Source organism: Nasonia vitripennis, chromosome 1 (genome assembly GCF_009193385.2).
Source record: "Nasonia vitripennis strain AsymCx chromosome 1, Nvit_psr_1.1, whole genome shotgun sequence".
NCBI classification, from domain to species: Eukaryota; Metazoa; Arthropoda; class Insecta; order Hymenoptera; family Pteromalidae; genus Nasonia; species Nasonia vitripennis.
Genome location: NC_045757.1, coordinates 6468699 through 6489264, shown reverse-complemented (window position 1 = coordinate 6489264; position 20566 = coordinate 6468699). Strand labels below are relative to the sequence as shown.

Here is a 20566-nt window from a genome sequence, read left to right as displayed (position 1 = left end):
TACTTTGAAAATCTGCATTACCGACGGTTCTAAGGGGGTGTCATATAGTCAGCTTTTACGAGGCCCCCTTTTCTCCACTCGTCGGCAACCGCATCAGACATTCAGCGACGCAGAGGTCACCGCGAGTGTCTGAAAATAGCTCGACGACGGCAATAATGCGATACCTTGAGGCAGCTCTCGATAAACTCCTCGATGGTAATAACGCCGTCCTGATTGAGGTCGAGCTTTCGAAAGACCCTGTCGAGCTGTTCGCGCGCCTGTCTCTCCTCGGTCTCTCGATGCTTCCGTCCCATCAGTTCGTGCACCGCCGTCACCACTTCCCCGAGCTCGCCCCGGGTTATGCAGCCGTCGCCGTTGATGTCGTACAACTTGAACGTCCACCTCAGCTTCTCGTAGATGCTGCCGCGCAGCAGCGTCGACAGCGTCACCAGCAGATCCTGTGCATAAAAAGCAATTTTGTTTTTCGTCATATGAATTAATTCCGAGTCGGATATGAAACGAGCGGCTAGATTGATGAAGCCCTCACCCTGAAACTTATGGCGCCGTTGCAGTTGACGTCGAACGCTTTGAACACATAGTGGGCATAGAGGCTGGAGTCTGCAATTTTGCCAGCGGCGGGTCAGCGTGAAAGCAGAAAAGAGAGAGTTGGAGCCACACACGCACACACACACACGCACACACACTCACGATTTTACAATTAAGCTCTCTTTACGATTCAGCTACGGAATCTCATACTCACTGCCGTGGGGGAAGAACTTGGCGTAGATGTCCTTGAAGGAGTCCTCGTGAACGACGCCCTCGGGACACTCCTGCAACAGCGCAAGCAAAGCCGTGGCCGCACGTGAGCGATATGCGATAAACACGTTATACGTGTAATAGGACCCGATATAATGCGGCTGCCCCACACGATACCCAGTCACGCGTTCGAGGCGTTCAGGTCAGTATAGAATATATCCGGAGTATATTGAAAATGTTTTGCGCGCATTTTTCATCGGCACCGCGACAGCAGCCTATCTAGCTTTTTCCCCCTCACACGTAGAACACGCGGCTTTTCAGATGCTCCGAGGAGACTCAGCTGCTCCCAGCGGAACTCGGTCGTACGCTTCGAGCCGAGGATGAAACATGGGACGAAGCTGGCTACACGACGACCGACGGCAGACAACAGCGTCGAGGACAGCAGCCGGAGGATCTGAAGAGTTTGGCGCTTCGGGCTATCGCTCGGGACTGGAGGAACAGACCGCTGCTCGAGGAGCTGCCCACCGAGGTCGATCGGGATCACCTACTGGAGATACTTCCCCTCGACGTCCCCTTCGAACTCGCGATCAAAGCTGTGCCCTACGAGCACTACTGGAAACGAGCCGCCGAGGCGAGGTTCGTTGATTATCCCTTTTTGAATTTCCCGCCGAAATCAATCGAGGCCTCCACTCGATACCCGGGATATAGACAGCGCAGCATCTGGCGGATCAAACTTTTCAATAGCTTCGAAACTCGGCTGCTGGCTCCGCGACTCTCGTATAAATATACCGGTCAAGTTTATAGCCTACACATCGGCTGAATATATAGTTATAGCGCGCGGCTAGCTGCAATATCAATATCGACTCCGTATGTGCAGCGCGGGCCGTTGAAAAAAAATTCGCTTCCCTCGACGGCGCTCGGCGCGCGAAAAACGAAGAGCTCGTATAATCTAAGCGATTCCGCCGGAGAGAAATAGTGGAGTAGTAGCAACTACAAGTCAGCCAAAAAAGCTCCATTCGATATTCTCGAAAATAATTGGTATTAGAGCCAGTCGGCGTATAAAGAGAACAAATTCGTCCGTCTCGTAAAATCCCCGTCTCCGAGAGTATAAACAGAGCGAGAGAGAGAGAGAAGAAGCACCTCGTAAAACTCGTATCTTTCTCGGGTAAACGAATTTCTTTTTATATTCATTTTACAGCTTCCGATGGAAAGCCGACGCGTTCCTTTATCGCCGAGAGAACACAATCCTCTGTATACAGCGGGGTTAGCTCAAAGAGTCTGTGCAGGTTGATCGTTTGAAAGGAGGAGAGAGCAGATAGCCGATACATAATAGCCCGTCGCTGCGTGCGCCGAACGTACATAAGCCTAGAGCATGAATATGTAGGGGGATATTCGGGCGAGGAGCCAAGTCCGGTCGACACTTGGACGCCCCTCACCTCGAATGTCACCTCGAATTTCATTATGTGTGCAGCAGCCCGATCGAACATTTTCTGCGACTGTTCGCACACCTGCTGCACTATACGCTCGCGCGCGATGTTCATGGGTATATACTAGAGAGGCTTTGTCAGAGCTCAAGTGCCGGCTGTGTGTACGAAGGCTTTCCTCATTGAATTTTCAAAGCTTCGATTTTCCCTTTCATTATACAGATGGAGGTTCAACGATCCGTCGGGCCACGGGGACTCCTGGCTGCGGCTCTACTGCGAGCGTCACCTGTCCGAGTGGTTGGAACGTCTCGATCCAGCCGCGTCGGTTCGTCAGCACGACGTCGACGACGAGTCGGCTACACCCGTCGAGCATCAACCGCCGGCCAGACTCAGCTCGCACTGCGAGGCTCTGCTCGAGCTGCTACGCGAGCACGTGCGGACACTCAGACTCCGACAACTCGTGCCTCTCAGGTGAGAAAGAAAAAAAAAAAAAAAAAACTGCGAAATCTTTTATTCAAATTTCAACGCCGCCATACCGCGATACAGCTCCTCGTCCTTTTCAAGGCCTCTACTCTACTCGTTACACCCGTCCGCGCGAACTATCAGTCGAGCAAAACTGCGTTCTTCTCCTTATCTCCCACACAGACACGTATACAGCGTTTTTTTCCCGCCAATTTAACTTGGCTCGACACGCGCGGAGCTACGAGTTAAATTAGGCCTCTGAACTTTTGCGCGAGGCCGCGCGCCTTGCTATACGTAACGTTTTTATTAGCCGCGACTCGAGCGCGACGGAACGGAAAGTTAATATCTCTCGCGCGCGGTTATCGCTGAGAGAGAGAGATGCTGATGAGGCGTTGTCCGCAATTTAAGTTTGACTATTGAAATTCGCAGCCGAGAGAGAGAGAGAGAGAGAGAGAGAGATGGAAGCTTGTGGGTCACACAGACACACACGTCGGCGCGCTATTATATACATCGAGAGCGACTTTGATCTTCCGTATAATGGGAAACGTTGCGGGCGGTTGCGTATCTTGACCTCGTTCGGGATTAAACTTTTACGACTGAATATTCGGCTATTATTGTCCTTTGCTCCGAGTGAAGAATCGAGAGATAGAGATGAAAGGCCAGCCGCTGATTTGATCGCCGCTCGTATAAATTTATCCCGCTTCTTTTCCTCCTCTGCCTATAAAGGGAAGTGCCGATAAGGACGTCGGCGCCGAGAGACGGCGAGGACGAGGAGGAGTATAAGTCGCCGCTGAAGGAGCCCGAGGTGCACCACCTGCCGATGGACTTGCTGCTGGAGAAGCTTCCCAACGTCGGGGAGGTCCACGTGAACATCGGGATGATCTTGTTGAGCGACGGCGTCGAGTGGCAGGACTTTACGTGAGTATTTTAAACTCGCGCGAAAACACATTCCAGCGGCGCAGCCAAAATTATTAAAACTGCGAGTGTCGCCCGAGGCAAAAATACCTCTCCCGAAGCCCCGGAAGTACAGCCATGCCAACAGCTCTGAAGCGGCTATAACAACGACCAAGCGATTATGTTACGTAATGTGTGTCTGTGTCTGTGTGTTCAGATTCTCGGTGGAGGACAGTCGGAGAATCGGCCGGGGCCTCCGAGGGCTCGAGCGTTTGAGCAAGTTCAGCCTCACGAGGAGCTGTCTGGATAGGCCCAGAGCGGCGGCGATACTCCAGGGACTGGCTGTTAGCCCGAGCGTAAGTTCGACTGGGATTAACCCTGAGCTCGGCTTGGCTTGCAATAGCCGGCAAGTAGGTATATAGGTATACAGCATTGCCAACCGGCGCTTTTTATATGAGCCGTCGAGCGCCAATTGATTCCGAGCCTTGCCAGACCCGAAAAGCCGCTACTGGCACACGGCCCCCACCTCTCGGTCTCTTCCTTCTTCTTCCTCTATACGCTTCTGTCGGCAAAACGATTCCGATTCCTTTTTCACGCTTATCGAGCGTGATTCGATTGTACACGCGAATCGCCCCGTCAATCGTTCGTAAACTCGTCGAGTCCACCCAAATATAACCCGCGCACGCGATCCACCGTAATTACAGCGAACCGATCGCTGCGCGAATTACTGTATTAGACTTTCACTCGCACGCATAGCCTTCACTTTTCGAACGATACGCTGCCGCAGATAGAGGAGATCGATTTTTCCCACTGCAAATTGGGGGATGCGGGGGCGCACGCGATCGGCGCGTTCCTCAGCAGGCGAGCCAGGACCGGACGGCTCAAGGTCCTGAGACTGCTGAACAACGGGATCGGCCCAAGCGGCGTGGCTGGCCTCGTGCGAGGATTGCTCGTGCCGAGCGACGACGATGGCGATAGTGCTGGAGCCGAGCTCAAGAGGACGCTGGCCAGGTTGGAGCTCAGGCTCAATCCGATCGGGGATGAGGGGGCCAAGCATCTGGCTGCGCGTGAGTATTAAATATCGAGTCGCCTTGAGTTTTATCGACTTGGAAAAGAGAGGCTTGTCTTATTCTATTATTCCGGTTCTTACATTCTTTCTCAAGCGACTCTTTGTACTTATGAAAGTTAAAAATGCCGTGTAAAAAAAAAACGACATACCCATAACACACACGCAGTGCTACTGCGCTACCCGAGCCTGGAATACCTAAACGCGAGCGGCTGCGGCATGGCAGCCGAGGGCGGAATGGGAATGGCCGAAGTTTTGGCCAGCGGCACTGCCTCCGACAACTTTACAAGCGGCCTCGAGCTCGACTTCTCCAACAACGAGTTCGGAACGATCGGTATAACGTATCGCATTATATCCGCACATATGCACGACCGTACATCTCACGCACCTATGTATACACAAGTGCAGTCCTCATGATTGACCCGCAATTTTACAGTTGGCGAAGCTTTCGAAATCGTGGCCAAGTCCTGCCGTGCCATCCGCGAGCTCGACGTCAGGATGTGCGGCTTCCGCAAGGAGTCCGAGTACTCCATCGCCGACAGCGTCGCCAGGTATATAAGACTCGATCCATCACTTTCGTCCTTATCGCGCTTAAAAAATTCATAGTCACTCCGCGCGCGGGAATAATTCATCGCGAGCAGAATGCAAATGCGATTCGCGCGGCTATCTCCTGCTCCCCATCGATGGGCTGCAATCCGCAAGCAGAGCTATATATATATATATACACCTATGTAGCGATTATTGGACGATGGCCAAGGATTGATTCGAGAGTCCGCTCGCGCCGCCGGGGTAATTAACAATAATCGAGTGGCGGCTACAGGCTAACGAGAATGAAACGCGCGATTATGCAGATTTGCGAGAACTGTATATAATAGTGTGACAAAAAAAGAGAGAAAAAAAAAACGCCGAGAGGCGAGCTTGCAAGGGATATGTGCATGAGAGAGTGAAAATCTCGAGACGTGAACATAACTGCGCCAACTTTTACGTTTCTTTTTGTTCTCTTCCTCTCTTTGTTATTCCACCCTCGCGCGCGCTTCGAATTCGATTCGAAATTTCCGGGATTAATAATTCGGATTCATGAGAGCTATGCGGATAAAGTTGCGAAATGTGGGCCAAAAGCTCGAACATTCCGCTAAAAAAGAATGATAGGGGGCGGGGGGAGGGTCGTTAAGCGCGCGCCGCGCAAAAAAGCACGTTACACACCGAGCTTTTCATCCCACTACTTCTTCCATTCTCGTCGGTTTTTTGCCGGGTTTTATCTTCGCGAGAGACAAGCTCTTATATATAGTTATACGCGAAACCGGCGTTATTATTGTTGGCGCTTTATGCGCCGAAAGTTCATTGTTTGGCCTCTTTGTGTTATCCGAGCAATTATACGAGTTTTCGTTTTTGCCCGCTCGTTTGTTCCTTCCGGAGAGTATATAAAGAAGAACATGTCGTCGACGAGCTTGCGGACAGTGAAAGTACAGAATACAAAGGAATGTGTCGAAACAATGAAAAGTTTATTTACTGCATAATATTTACAACGTCAACTTTTCTCAACAACTCAATCGTTCCGCTGCTCATCAGCGACGTTTTGCTTCTTCTCCTCGACCGTCGTCGACTCGGAGCTGTCCTGCTCTCGTTTCCTCTTGTTCTTGTTCTGGTTTCTCTCCTTCTTACCGGCGCCCCTCTCGCTCTGAATCATCGTGGTGGACCTCGTTCCGGGACCCCAGTAGGTGCTGGGATTCAGCTGGTAACGCGTGAGTTTCTTCTGCTGGGAGTACGGCACTGCGTCCGGGTGTTTCTTGAAGGAGACCTCGGTTTCCGACTCAGCGTTCAGAATGGCCAGGCCCGCGCTGTGCGACTCGAACTTTTCTCGCTTCACCGGGTTCTCTTTCTCCCAGGCTCTGACTATGTCCCAGATCACTTGGTTCGGTGCGTCGGTCTTCACGGAGCTCTTGTTGGCGTGAGAGTAGGAGACCTTGTAGCCAGCGTTGAGCAGTGCTGACCTGAAGCTCGCCATCTGCGGTACGTTGCACTTTATTATGGAGGTGAGTCTGTCGAGCTGGTAGTACAGCGGGTTTTCCAGTTCTTCCTGGACCACGTGGAGGATGCCTTGGATTCGCCTGAGGGTCTTCAGCGCTTTGAGGTTGTTGTCTTCTGGACTGTCGATGTCAGTCAGGATTTTTTTAACAAAGTTCTTGTCGTGCAGCGGCCCCAGCCAGACGGGACCACCCATGTGGTGTCTGTGATTGCAAATAGAGCACAGTTTGTCGACCGCAGGCGCATGAGGTAGCTTGTAGACGTTGTTGGATGGATTGGTGCCCAGTGCTTGGAGAGTCAGGCTTTCGCAGCCTACGCACTGATATACTAGTCCTAGATTGCTCGTGTTTTTCTTGCAAGCTGCCTGACTAGTGTGGATTTTCACAAACACTCTTATGTAGAAGTCAGCACTGATGGACAGCAGCGGCGTCATCGCTTTGCCGTACCTTCCAGCGTGACTGGCTATGTGTTGCAGCAGTATTCTTAAGGCCATTTCGTGACAGGACTTGGACTTGAGGGACACGGCACCGTATTTCACGTAACAAGTCTCTGGAGAATTTCCAGCCAACACAGCCATGTCCGTGGCTGTGACCAGCAGCAGCCCATTGTCCTTTATACACTGCACAGCTCCATCGAGGAATATGCTAGGACAACCGTAGGGATCCAGATCAACAGCGTCAAATTTTGTCCTTCTATTCTGGTACATGACCATCGTGGCATCATCGTTGTGCGGTCTCACAATGTTCTCCACTCCATTATGAATGACATTTCTCTTGATAGCCTCCACAGCTTTAATAGAAATGTCGTTTGCCACAATCTCAGCCATACCAGGCACCTCCTTTGCGTACCTTATGCTTCTCAGACCTGTCGCAGACAGAGCCTCCAGGACCCTCAGACCAGTCTTCTGCGAATCATCCTTCTGCTTCTCCTTCGCAGAGTCAATACTACTTTGGCTGCTTCTCTCTTTGGAATACTGCGACAGCACCGCGATGCTGAGGTCCCGGTTGAACTCCTGCACAGGATTGTAGAACACATTCTTCTTCTCCAAGAGTATCTTGGCCTGTCCCTCCTCGAGAACGTCGGCGACAATCTCCGTCGACGACTGCTCCATGTTTATCAGCGACGACAACGTGTTTTCATAGAGTAATCCTAACCTCGATCTCAAGCATCATGCCTCCAGCCAGCCCATTCAAAACATACTGAACTACTGCGAGTCCAAGAGGTCGCCGTGAGCGCTTACTCGCTATACTAATACACCGCCAGCAGAAGCGAGTATTGATTGGTCGGTGAGGTTAGGTTGGGTCACGTGGGGCCAAAAATTCGAATCGTTCGATTTCGCTGCACGTATGAGCTTTTTCGAAATTTCTTCTCTCTCGAGTTTTTAAAACGACGTTAACTCCTCTAATTTACGGCCGCTGCAGGGAGCTTGCACACACGAGCGAAATGAGATTGTTCCTTTTTTTTTATGTATAAGTCTAAGAAAAAGGCCATTGTTGCATGTACGCGCGCGCGAAAGCAGATTAAAATTTATCGACCATTACCTGACCGCCGTAAATTAACGGCTCCTTTTTTCGTTCGCTCTCCGCGACGCTTTAACGACAAACAATAAGACCGACTGCACGAAATTAAGAGCTCACGCGCTAAAACACACACACACACACACACACACTTGTACACATAACAAAGGCACGAAAAGTATTACGTATAAGAGCGAAAACCGTTAAATTTGCACGGAATATCCGGCCTCGATATATTAACGCCGGGGATTAAAATGATTGCACAGAGCTATATCTACCTACGGTAAGTATTGTGCGCTGCGGCCGGCGCTTCTTCTCGACGATGCATCGCTATATACATATAGCGCAAATTTATACTTTTGGCAGAGAGTATGCGGCTCGTATGTATTACGCGGCTATTAATGAAAATCCGATACTGCAGTGTACGCCCGGCATAGAGAGCTTTCCAATTAAAGGGGCTGACTTATCGCCGCGGGAAATTCAATTATCCCTTCGCTGCAGCAGAAGCGCCCATACGCGTATATATTTGCAATCTGGGCTGCACACGCGACTTACTCTTTCATCGCGCAATTCCATCCGGGCGATGCAATAGTAAACCGGCCGGAGAAATCAGAAGCTTCAGTGGGATAAGTTTCGTTCTATAGACGTAGAGCTATACTATACTGCAGAGACATGTATAGGTGTATATAGAGAAAAGAGTTGGACAAGAGCCACCGACGGAAAATTGCCGCTCGCTTTATTGCTCCCGGCGCGCACTCGGGGCCGGGTTGAATGTTTAAATTTTTCGCGCCGGCTGCAAGCTCCTCTCCTCCTCCGCCTTCTTCCTTTTTTGTTTGTTTATTCAGCGCGAGTCTACTCGAGGAGTTCTCGCCTTCCTTTTGTGTGTCAAAGAGAGAGAGAGAGAGAGTGACTTTTTAAACGGCCTTTTCTCTCTCTCTCGAGCTTTTCGCGTGTGACGCGCGACGCACACAATGGCCGATCGTAGATTGGTTCGGAAAGCAATTATACGCGGTCTTTCGCTGCTGCGCCGCGCGTTTAATTAAATAAGCCCGATAACAAGAGCTGGACTCGAAAGTTCGCGGGGACCAACTGCCACTTGCTTTTCGATTGAACTTTGTGTTTCGTTGTACGTGTGGCAGGAACCGGGCGAGCTTGAAGAAGGAGAGCTCGAGACTCTGCCCCGAGGACAGGAGGACGACGTCGATTGGAATACAGTCGTCGAGGGGTGAGGAACGAGTTCGGAGTCTTTTGCCGCCGAGGGAGTTCGAGGCGTTCCAGAGACCGCAGAGACACGTGAATTAGCACTACACCGAGAGTTATGGTGAGTCCCTGAAGGTTTTTTAAATTTTCGCGGGAAAAAAGCTCGATTATATTTTCATCGTTTATCCGAGGAAAAAAGCACAACGCAAACACGCCGAGAGTATTCCCCGAGTGAGAGAGAGAGAGAGAGAGAGAGAGAGAGAGAGAGGAACGACGTCGGATTCGTTGATCCCGGCAAACTCCAATATTGATAGACGAGATGACTGTAAGCTCAACGTCAAACATCCCGAGCTTTAAGCTTTTCATTCCGCTGGCGCGCTCGCGCGTTTGCTCGGGGATTTTGTTTAGGCCGTTGATTTTTATTACACTTTCGAGGCGGGAAAACAAATCGACGTCGGAGTAGAATAAGAAGAAGAAGGAAAGTTAAGAGATCTCGACGACGGCCGATAGTCGCTGTGCTGCAAGGCCAAGCGAGTTTCTCGCGGAAATTTGATTCGATAACTCGAGCCGCGGCAAAGTTGCAACTCGATTTGCGCCTTGAATCTCGGTCGACTTTCCTTATCGCCTCGGTCACTTCTGCTCTGGCACGTGGCCTGCGGTTTATTCGATCGTTATATTCGTGTTTGAATGATCGTCGTTGCAGTGTATTATTAGAAGCTAAAATTACGTTCTTTTTACAGATAACGAGGACGAAACTGAGGAGGAGGACGAGGAATCCACTCGATGACGGAAGAGCAACTGAGAAATCCCAGCTCAATAAAAGCTCTTTAACTCAATATCCAGCAGCTTTCTTTCTCTCTCTCTCTCTCTCTCTCTCTCTCTCTCTCTCTCTCTCGTGGCTAAAAAAACACAATAAAGAAATCCTCTAAATTACGAAGCGCGTAGAGCTTTCGAGCAAAAAGAGCTAAAGCTCGAGCAAAGTACCGTCGTACGGACGAGACGCGCAGCTCTGAGGCAAAAAGCTCTAAGCTCGACGATTTGCGCTTCGGCAATGCTGGCCTAGAAATTCTTGGGCGTGTATATATATATATATATATATATAACAGCGCGGCCTCGTGTGTGTACGTACACTCTCGGGGCAATTTTCGGCGTTTCCTTTTTTGCGCGCGACTGCAGGATTCGCGCAATTAAAAAGCCGGGGGGACGATGATGGGGAAGTGCGATTGCATTCGAGGGAAATTTCCGGATCGCGATGATGGATTGTGCGCGCGAGAGAGTGTACGTGTGTGTGTGTGTGTTGCGCCTGCTGCCAGTACGAGGGTAGAGAGAGATTCGTTTTGGATTATGATACTAAAAGCGTTGCGTTGTCATTCTCTCGATTTACTGCCGAGCGTCGATTGTCGTTCGATTAGCGTTAACGTTTTAACGCGTAACCAAGAATAAATAAATTGATGCTATCACGCGCTTGAATGACATGCGATTCTAAATTTATATAAAAAAAAAAAAAAAAATACAATAAAAACCGAATTTCGCATCCAATTGAAAACGACAGCGAATTAATCCCGGTCTACGCGATTCCCTCGAGAAATGAATATCGAATAAGAATCGTTGAGCGATATCCGTCGTCCGTAGCTGCGCATCAATCAGCTGAAACTTTTATACAAGCTTCTCTCGTTCGTCGAGAGAGCTAATGCAGCAGCAGTCGAAACTAACTCTCGGCGATTTTTTACGCGCCGACTACTACTACTACGTTTCCCCCTATATATAACAGACACACCACTGCGGACTCGTTCTTTTTTTTTTCAAACTGCGATCGATACGCCTCGGCGTTTTTCAACCTCTCGCTGCACATAAATCACTAAAAGAAAATCGAGATCCTTTCGCGAGGAGAGTCCGTTACGTACACTCGCTGCGGGATCAAATTAGACTCTGTGCTTGTGTGTGCGTCAATGTCGGACCGGTGTAAGGGCTATTGTTCCGTGTCTGACAATGCGGAATCGGCGAATTTAATAGAGAGAGAGAGAGAGAGAGGAGCTACTGGCGTCCGACCAAAGCCCGGCTTTTCTACTCGTCCGCCCTAAACGACGATCATCTTTGTGTTATACACACACACACACGGACGGACTAAGCACATCGAGAGAGAGAGAGAGAGAGAGATGGAGAAGAAGAGAAAGAGAGAAGAAGGTCATTGTCCATTTAAATAACATCGATCGCTGCAGGGACGGCCGACCTGCTGAATGAACGAACGAAGCTCATGCGCGTGAGAGATGTGTCTTTCTCACTCCCCCTTCGCTCTCTCGCGGTGTTATGTGCACTATGTATATACTCCTGGCGTAGTGACGTCACGCGCAAGCTCGTGAGAAATCGATACAGCTCAGAGAGAGAGAGAGAGAGAGAGAGCGACTGCCAGCGGCACACACTCGCAGCATCCCCTTCATCCTCTATCTTCTTTCCACCTTCTCCTTATTCTTCTTCTACTTCGCTGTACAGTGAACGCAGACGTTAGAGCGAGCTTTTTTCCCCAGTCGAGGCACGTGCGCTTGCACTCGGAATATTTCGATTTTTTTTCGTCGCGCGCGGTACGTGTGCTTGGTAAAAATAGGAGAGGCTATTTCGAGATCGCATAAACGGTCCATTGTCGATCGGAGTGCTCTGTGCGTTTTTTCCTTTTTATTCTGCTTCTTCGCTCTCTCTCTCTCTCTCTCTTTTTTTATTTATTTATATATTATTGTTTACGGACGATGTTTGTCAAGGCCGATCGGCTTGCGACTCGAGGATTTCCATTTTATAATGAAACGCACTTAGCGAGCGCGACGTGGTCACCTTCAATTCGAGAGAGGGACAAAAATAAGGGAGGGGGAGAGTTCCAAACTCATAACGCGCGAGCGACGATGATGCATGCCCACCCCATCCATTATACCAGTTTCGCTAATCCTATACCTGACCCACATACCGGTATATACACGTCGCGATTTTTGACTCGCCACCGCGGGACTATACATATATAGCCTCCGTTATATTACGCAACCTACTCCGTGTTCGATCAATTTTCGATTTTTCAACGGGCATGACCGCCCATACGCGTGCGTTTCGTAATCTCTACTGCCACCTGCTGCTGCGCGTGATTGACCCGGGAATTTTAGAGGAGCTCGATCGAAAGCTCGGCGTATTCGTGCACACAAACGAAGACTAAGCGCCGCCGCATTGTTCGTCGCGCGACGAGCGCTGCACACAGTGAAACGAGTGTAGCCAGTAGCTTTCAGACCCTTTTTTGCTTTTTACATATAGGTATAATGTATATAGTTCGATGGGAAACGAGCGTAAAAACACGCGGAGGAAAAGCTCGGTAATTGAAGCGCGAGTTAGAGAGAAGAGAAGCCGGAGGCGCTGTGGAATGAGTTTTTAATAGTTAAGGAGCGGCCTGCAGGAGCGGAGCCGAAATTAAGGAGGCTCTCCCGCTCTGCTCTTTCGCGAGTAGCGAATGTCAAGGACTTGAGCGAGTTTTCCACTTGGAAATTAACAGGCCTCGTTTATCGCGGCTTCGTTGTCACACACGCGCAAAAGTATCATCAATTATTCAAAGCGGTATATCAAAGTCGCCGGTTGAAAAGTTTCAAAGTTTCCCGCGCGCTCGTGCTCGATTATATGTAGTTCGAAATTATGAGAAATATTCTTTCGCCCGCGCACGTATAGCAGAAATTCACTTAATACCCTCGCACCTCGAGCCTGTTTCTTCGCAAAACAAATCTCGCTGAGACGTCCAGCTGGCGCCCAGCCAGCGAATCCTCGCTAATGCCCCGAGCGTCGCTCTATATGCATGATATGTAACGTAGCTCCTTATTACATTCTATATACGTATACATATATATATATATTCGTGTGTAGCTTGTGTCGTACATGCAACGACGTAACATACGTGTATATACGGTTGCGCTTTCGGCCGATGATTAATGTATGGAACACGGCGTGGCTGGATAATTCATCAATCGTATACGATTTTTCCGTGCGGAGCATTCGGCTGCAGTGCAGGGTTTATTGATATTATAGAGACTGCGCGGGAAGCGCTAGCTATTTTTCATATTTCCGGTACCGAGTATAGTGTGCCGAGAGGCCGTTTAGGGATGACGTTGAGGGATATGCCTGCGTATCATGGTTTTTAATGAAACGTTTTCAATGCGCGCCGGATCGATCGCGCGCGCGCGCTCGGTCTCCTGTCTATATTCGGGGGAATCAACGAGACGTGCTTTTACGAGACGGATGTTGAATGGGCTCGAAACGCGGGATGAATTATACATGAGTTAACTGCATGCTTCTTTTGAAAAAACCCCGTGCACAAATCCTCGGAAATTCCACGCGGATGTCAAGAAGCAAAGAAAGAGAGAGAGAGACATCTCCCACTGCGGAATCTCCCAAAGCAGTCGTGTTCACGCGGCGCGGATACGTGCAACCCTCCGCGAGCAATCGGCTTAGGGGTCTAGCGCACACGTGTTATATACTGACAATACACAGTCCAGTACACACACTCGATCGGTCGCGAGCGCGCACTTGAAATCGCTGCCGAGCTTTTGCGGGACTTTCGAGTAGGGTTATACGTGTGCGCTATAGCTGCATCGCTGACGATTTGTTAGGGCATTTTTGATTGATCGAACTGTAGTTGGAGCGCACTCGCCTGTTACTAATCCCCCTCTTCTTTCCACAACTCGCATGAAAGCAAAAGCGAAAGCGGATATTCGCGCCCTGGCAATTCGCCCAATTTTCTATTTACAGGCTATGCGACCACCTGCGCGCCCGGCGTAAAGCCATATACGTAAAGTAAAACACTTGTATCTTTCGTATAGCGTGTGGCGCCTCTGATGAAACATGCATTCCGCGGGCGCATCGATCTGCCAGCGGATTGACCAAGGCGATAAGCAGTAGCACGTGTTGATTCGCACACGCGTATACATATACGTTTACACGATGTCCGAAAAGACGCGTCGACTCTGTGTGTGTGTGCGTGTGTCTGTGTGCATCGAATTAAGCATACACATACGTGCAATCCGACCTTCGCCGACCTCAACCTTTTTCATTCTTAATGTGCAGACGCGCTGATAGTGATGGGAGTAGCGAAGGTCGATATATAATATGATAGTGTGTACACACCCTTTGCTTCTATAGATAGCCGCTTAGCTGCGTCGGCGTCTATTAGCTACGAGGTTTTACGTATGCAGTAGTAGGAGCGAGGGCTGCCAGGTATACCGATCGAGGATTTATATCGGTTAAACTGGCGCCGCGACGTTTTTTCCTCGCGAGCTTTAAGCGATTGCCGTTTGCGCCATTGTATATGACGCGATGTTACGCACTTAGGTGTATACATATATATAACAGAAGCTGTCATTATCTTATACCAGCCGGATCGATTGTTAAGATCGTTCAGCTCGTGCGTATAATAATAACAGGTGCGATGCACTTTGGAGTTATAAACACGCGCCTCTACTGATTCGTGAATTATTAAGTGGCGTCACCTCAGAACTTACGATATACGAGATGCGTGAATAATTGATGCTCGAGAACTGCACACTCGCGGACTCTGAACATCGACGACATTGAAAGGCGCATAATTGAAAAACTCCAACTTTTAATTACGCACACCGGCGCAGTAGCTCTCTATCTCCGTACGCCGCACACGCGACAGCCTTGAAAAAACGAACTTGACACGAATAACGAATAGCCAGCTGTTAAATAAACAAAAGGTTTTATACACACATTTTCCCCCTAATCGATCCTATACGAGATGCTCGAGAGTAAAACGCTCAAAGTCATCATCAGTCGGATCTCCGTATATCTCTCCCTGTAATCGCAATAGTCCTTGCACCGCGAACCACGCTTTCAAGACGTTCCACACCTTCCCCCAAATTACACAAGGTAAGAAGAAGAAGACTCGCAGCCAGTCACGCGACGCCGAATTTGCATGTGTATTATAACGTCTATCTCTGGCCTTGACTGTTATATATACGCTATATACTGTGCTGTATGTGTAATGTATGTGTAATGTATGTGTAATGTATGTGTAATGTATGTGTGCGGACGAGCTAGAAAGTTGAAAAAAGCGAGGGAAAGGAAAATCGATTAGGATGCAAAGTGCCCCGGCGAAATCTCGCCGGCTTATCGAGGGAATTAACGAAGGGGAATGATGATCCGCCGCGTCAGTGTGTGTGTGTGTATATATATGTTGACTCGAGGCCTGATTCGGCCGAGAGTTGATGGCTTATGCTCGGGAGGCCGCAGTAATTGGCCCCCGTCGGGCCGTCCCGTCCCGATGAGATTCATATATATATATATACATAGATTTTCGCGTACACGTTCGTCACGACGACTTTCTGCTGCTCTTATACTCCGATTACGCAAGTAGCATAATAGACGTGCAGCCGAGGTTATTAGGAATCCATAACAATCGAGCCTATAATGTCATTAGGACTCGCGGCTTATCCAACGTTATGAATACGTGTGTCGCCAGCGGCGTTTCGTCCGCTGATGTACAGCCTACAACATTTATGAATTAATGCATCGATCCCCAGACTGTACGGCGTCGTTCTCTGTTTTTCTATTCAGTATAATATAACAATAACAAGCACACTCGGGACGAGGATTTATTCAAGCGAGAAAACAACAAAAGCCTCGGAATAATTCAAAACGCATTAAGTGCGAAGCATATATTATACAGAGGAGACGATGTCTATCACAGACTCTGTAACGCGGGATTTTCTTCCGCCGTGAATAAATCAGCCGTCCTCGGTCAGTACGTGTACATCATAGACACGCACATTATGTGGGAGCGAGTTCTCGTGACGCGCCGGTGCGCGACAGACGACATCGAGTCGTCATACTCGCGCGCGGGGGCGGGAACTGGGTCATGATGCTTATTGAATAGCGAAGAGAGAGAGAGAGAGAGAGAGAGAGAGACGAGCTCTGCGCGATGCCATGCGTAATCACTACCGGACAGGTGCAGCCACGCGTGCCACTGTGGCCTTTGACTTTCGGAGAGTAATTGAAAAACTCGCTTTTCATACTCCGTTCGGTCGAGCTGGGAAGAGTTTGTTTTTTCTTTCTCTGTCGTATTATCCAGGCGCGAGACGGTTATGCAAATTGGCCGAGAGCGATTTTGCCGCCGAGTATATTGGCGTGGAGCACGAGTTTCCGCGTTTGAACATTTCTCGAATGGGACGGAAGTGTTTATTTTATTTTTTTTTTTTTTTTAATTAAGAAAGTAGACCGAATGAAAACAACTTTGCGGAAAACTATTCCAGAGCGTAATCGCTCGTATTTCAATCATCCCTCTGTTCTCTCTCTCTCGAGTATATTAACCACAGCGGCGGCGGCGGCGGCGGCGGCGGCGTCTATAGCGTCTAACTCTATACGCATCAGACACACAGAAGCCGCAATAATAAAGCCCAGATGATACACTCTCGCTTCCAGCGCAAATTCATTTTCCCTGTACACACTACTGCGATCCACCCAGAGACAGGGAAGACGGATCCGAATTAAAATTGGCCGCAATAACTTTTCGCCATCCGCGGCTTATTAAAACCAGCTTACCCCACACGCCGGCCAGTGTATATTATTACGTCTTTTTTTAATCAGAGACATTAAAAAGCCACGAATGACACACGGACGCAGCGCTTTTAGGCTGTAGAGGTATTTTTATACGATTATACACCGACTCTGATTATATATTCGATTTACTCGAGCTTCGTTTTTATTACGACACTCAGTCTCCTTTTTACGATCGTTAAGTCCTCCCTTTTTCGCGCAGGAAATTACCCGAGCTCGTTATCCGCTTTTTTGCCTGCTTTTCATTACACTCACGCACGCCTACTCCGTCGGTATGTACCGTAAATCGCGTCCGGCGATTCTTCATACCATAAACTTTATAGTGTCGCACGCGATTCTTCGCCAGATCTGTTACATGCACACATAGGTGTGCGAATTTTTTGAAAAGAAAAAACCCCTCTTTCTCGCCCTTGAAAAGTCACTCGAAAAAAAAACGAGAGGCTTTCACGTTCCAGGCGACTCGCGCTCAGAAGAAGAAGATGAATACAAAAAGCGTCGCGCACTCGTCGCATTGAGGAGAGGGGGGGGGGGGGGAACGCACGCGAGCTGTCGAGCGAAAATTACGGCTCGGTCCAATTAACGGACCTGTTTTTTCTCTCTCACGAGTGTCTGCGAGTGTGCTATGTGTCTGTACGCTATAGTCTTCTCTTCTAAGTGTATTCTATAGGCTGTCTTAATGTAATCCTATAAGATTCTAACCTCAAAATCGCTATGGGTCTATGATCAATAATGTCTCTAAAACCTAGGTTATACCTACAGACTTAACGTAATAATCTACTAAGGAGGTAAAAAATCTCTATGCGTTAAAGTCACTACTAACCTGCTTGAAGCCGCGGTACATGACGCGGATCTCCTGCCGGGAGAACTTGGTCTGTCTCTGCAGTTCCTCGAGGGCGACGGGCCGCGTCGTCTGCTGCCGGGCCCTCGCGCTCTCGAACTCGAACAGGGCCTCCTCAGGGCCCGGCGAGTCCGGCGGTGTCGCCATCTCTTCTCTAACTATTACAAACTTCCTTTCTCCCTCTTCTTCTTCTCTTCTCTTCTCTTCTCTTCAGCTCTCACTCCTCAGCGAACTCCCGGTCCTCAGTTATAGGCAGTAGTCATCCTCGGCGGCGGCGGCGGCGGCGGCGGCGGCTGCGTCGTCTGCTAGAAAAGATTTTCGACACGTGGTTGTTGTTGTTCGCTGCGGGAAACGTGCGCATAGGCACTATACATATAGACACAGAGAGTGGCGCCACGTACGTCACGAGTAGAAAGAGTCGCGCTTCGGTCAGACGTTCGCTCTGAAAGTAACTCTCTCGCGTGGGAAAGTATACGCTTGGGCGTGAAACTTTGCGGAATTTTTATACGCGGGTAATTAATCGGAGAAGTTGAAGCAGCTGCATTTCCATTTCCCAGCGAGTACGCGTACTGTGTGGAAAAGAAGATCATTTGTCAATAAATGTACGCTATTATCGTGCAACCCGCTGGAGTCGGCTTATAGCTAATGAATACTACGCTATGTACATTCTACGTGTACAGACTGTTTCACGAAAGAGAATAAATCTAAATCTTCTCTACAGAGGTCGATCCAGGCTCTAAAATCTCATGCAGCAAGTGTAAGATCGCTCTAAAAACTACATCACGTGCACACATCGCGTATACTCGTACTTTCCAACGGCAAACAGAGGGAGAGTCTCTAAAATTTCCGGCATTTAAGGCATCCCGAGACTCCCCCGCGCACGCGAGCGAGTACAGAGCAGCAGTAGGCATTACGTATACATCGAGCTGCTCGGCACGCGCTCATTAGCGCGATATTGTACCACTGGCTGGCTCTGAATGGAGCTGCCAGGCTCGTCTTGAATATTTCATTATAGCCGCGCGCGCAGAGCCCAGAGGGAGACGGCGGCCGCGAATGGAACTCGCGAGAGGGGCTGTAAGGCCGAGAGAGAGAGAGATGAGGTATAGGTTGGCCTGCACTAGTCGAGATCATCAGCGGATGCTCGGACGCGATAATGAGCGGCCAATTATTTTAAACGCGAGAGCTGTCGACGGCTTTTTAATAAGGTTGAATTAGGTTTCTCTTATGTCGTCTGCTATAGGCGGTCACGTGACTCGCGGATTGAATGTTGTCTCTTCGTATCAAAAGGCGTCGAATTACGGAAGTGTATGTCTTTCGCGCGATGACAAAGTTGTTCCCGAGCGAAGGGCAACTTTTTACTTACCCCCCTGTGACTAATTGAAAGGGCATCGAGGCGAAAGAGACACACCACCGGCGAGCATATAATATGCGAGAAAAAAACTTAGATAGATTGTGTGCGCACAGCTAGCAGACGACGACTCATTTTTCACGCACAGCCTACCGTACCTCTATCGCCCCCTTCACAACAGGTTCCGTTCTCTCAGCCCTCTCAGCTCTATTCGGTGTGTGGCACCTTTGCCGCGTATATAAACGGGACACATCGCGCAGAGAGAAAGGGAGTCTCGAGGCGCACGCGTCAGATGCGGTCGCTTGGATTTATCGCGACGGCGGCTTCTCTCCCTCTCGGGCGGCAAAAGAGAGAGATATTGTCTCCTCCTGACGAGCGGACATTATCGAGGAAAGTTTATTTTTGGTACGGGTCGCTGCTTCGTTCTCTCTCTCTCTCTCTCTCTCTCGCTCTTGCCTCGTATCTATAGTGTACCCCCTTGTGTACCCCACGGCGTGTGGTGAGAGGCAAAAAACCGCGAATTCGATTCTCCCCGCGCGCGAGGCGGTGGAGTATTATAATACATAAAATGCGCGCGCGACACGCGCCTTCGATGAATAATTCAGTAGGTGTACACTACTCGTAAAAAGTGCATACAACTACATACGCAACGCGGAGAGAGAGTGTGTGAGAGAGAGAGAGAGAGAGAGAGAGAGAGAGAGAGAGCGTGAATAAGTTATGAGCAGCTTTATATATATATATCGAGTTCACACACACACACACACACACACGTATCCCCTAACCTTCTCTTTCTCTCTCCCGGCGGGAAGCTGCGCTCGCGCACATCGGGGCTAGAGAGCGAGAGCGAAAGAGAGAGACAGAGAGAGAGAGAGAGACTTGGAGATGATGCCGATAATCACACGCCCCCGTACATATATAAGGACTCTACTCACCTGCAATCGATGCTCTCTTCTCTGCCCTTTTCCTCTCGTGCAAAGGGAGCGCCGCCCTAACCTCTCCCCTTTTCACGTGGTGGGGTTATATGTGTATGGGGTACGTTATATACTTCGATATGTATCAGCGACTCCACGACGGCGGTCTGCTCCTCGCAGGGGACGATATCGCAGGACTGATGCGCCGCCGCCGTTGCCGCTGATGCATGTCCGACTCTACTCGGCTCTTTTCACTTCCGAGCTCTCTCTTGATGGGGTACGACGTGTCCGATATACCCCTCAAACTTCCCGATCCCGTGAGCTGCTTTTCTTTCTCTCTCTCTCTCTTTCTCTCACCTGAGAACGAGCGGAGCTATCGAGACACCGGACATCGTTATATATACATGTACACCGCGACGAGACCCGGGAATTGTCTATAGGCGTCGACGCACCGTCCGCACTTGTAATACTGCAGCCGACGACGAGAGCAGTGCGTACCCCACTAGCTGCTGCTGCTGCTGCGACGACGAGTCGCTCGGTACTGCCGTACCGCAGC

General features: G+C 49.6%; 3 protein-coding genes across 7 annotated transcripts in view; 1 reads left to right on the top strand and 2 right to left on the bottom strand.

Moving 5' to 3' along the window:
* Positions 1-10161, top strand: part of LOC103317443 (dynein regulatory complex subunit 5) — a 14340-nt gene extending 4179 nt beyond the window's left edge. The window contains exons 2-11 of one of the 2 annotated variants that reach the window (XM_008215553.4): positions 720-937; positions 1057-1371; positions 2382-2630; positions 3348-3539; positions 3733-3871; positions 4303-4582; positions 4751-4915; positions 5018-5132; positions 9263-9444; positions 10064-10161. In XM_008215553.4, the coding sequence (XP_008213775.1) occupies positions 891-937; positions 1057-1371; positions 2382-2630; positions 3348-3539; positions 3733-3871; positions 4303-4582; positions 4751-4915; positions 5018-5132; positions 9263-9425 (1665 nt within the window). In that variant the 5' untranslated portion in view covers positions 720-890 and the 3' untranslated portion in view covers positions 9426-9444; positions 10064-10161. Of the gene's footprint in view, positions 1-719; positions 938-1056; positions 1372-2381; positions 2631-3347; positions 3540-3732; positions 3926-4302; positions 4583-4750; positions 4916-5017; positions 5133-9262; positions 9445-10063 lie in introns of those variants that run through there. The other variant, XM_008215547.3, reaches the window with a different exon arrangement.
* Positions 1-20566, bottom strand: part of LOC100120005 (Kv channel-interacting protein 1) — a 27104-nt gene extending 6538 nt beyond the window's left edge. Inside the window, exons 1-6 of one of the 4 annotated variants that reach the window (XM_032596142.1) lie at positions 20032-20548; positions 18153-18320; positions 17734-18056; positions 740-809; positions 527-597; positions 165-437 (exon numbers count right to left, since the gene is read on the bottom strand). In XM_032596142.1, coding sequence (XP_032452033.1) covers positions 165-437; positions 527-597; positions 740-809; positions 17734-17898 — 579 coding nt within the window. In that variant the 5' untranslated portion in view covers positions 17899-18056; positions 18153-18320; positions 20032-20548. Of the gene's footprint in view, positions 1-164; positions 438-526; positions 598-739; positions 810-17733; positions 18057-18152; positions 18321-20031 lie in introns of all 4 variants that reach the window. The other 3 variants (XM_031922355.1, XM_001603641.6, XM_031922356.2) reach the window with 3 other exon arrangements.
* Positions 6063-8436, bottom strand: LOC100120072 (probable tRNA (guanine(26)-N(2))-dimethyltransferase). Its single transcript, XM_001603701.6, has one exon. It carries the CDS (start codon positions 7715-7717, stop codon positions 6128-6130), a length of 1590 nt encoding a protein of 529 aa, XP_001603751.1. The 5' UTR covers positions 7718-8436; the 3' UTR covers positions 6063-6127.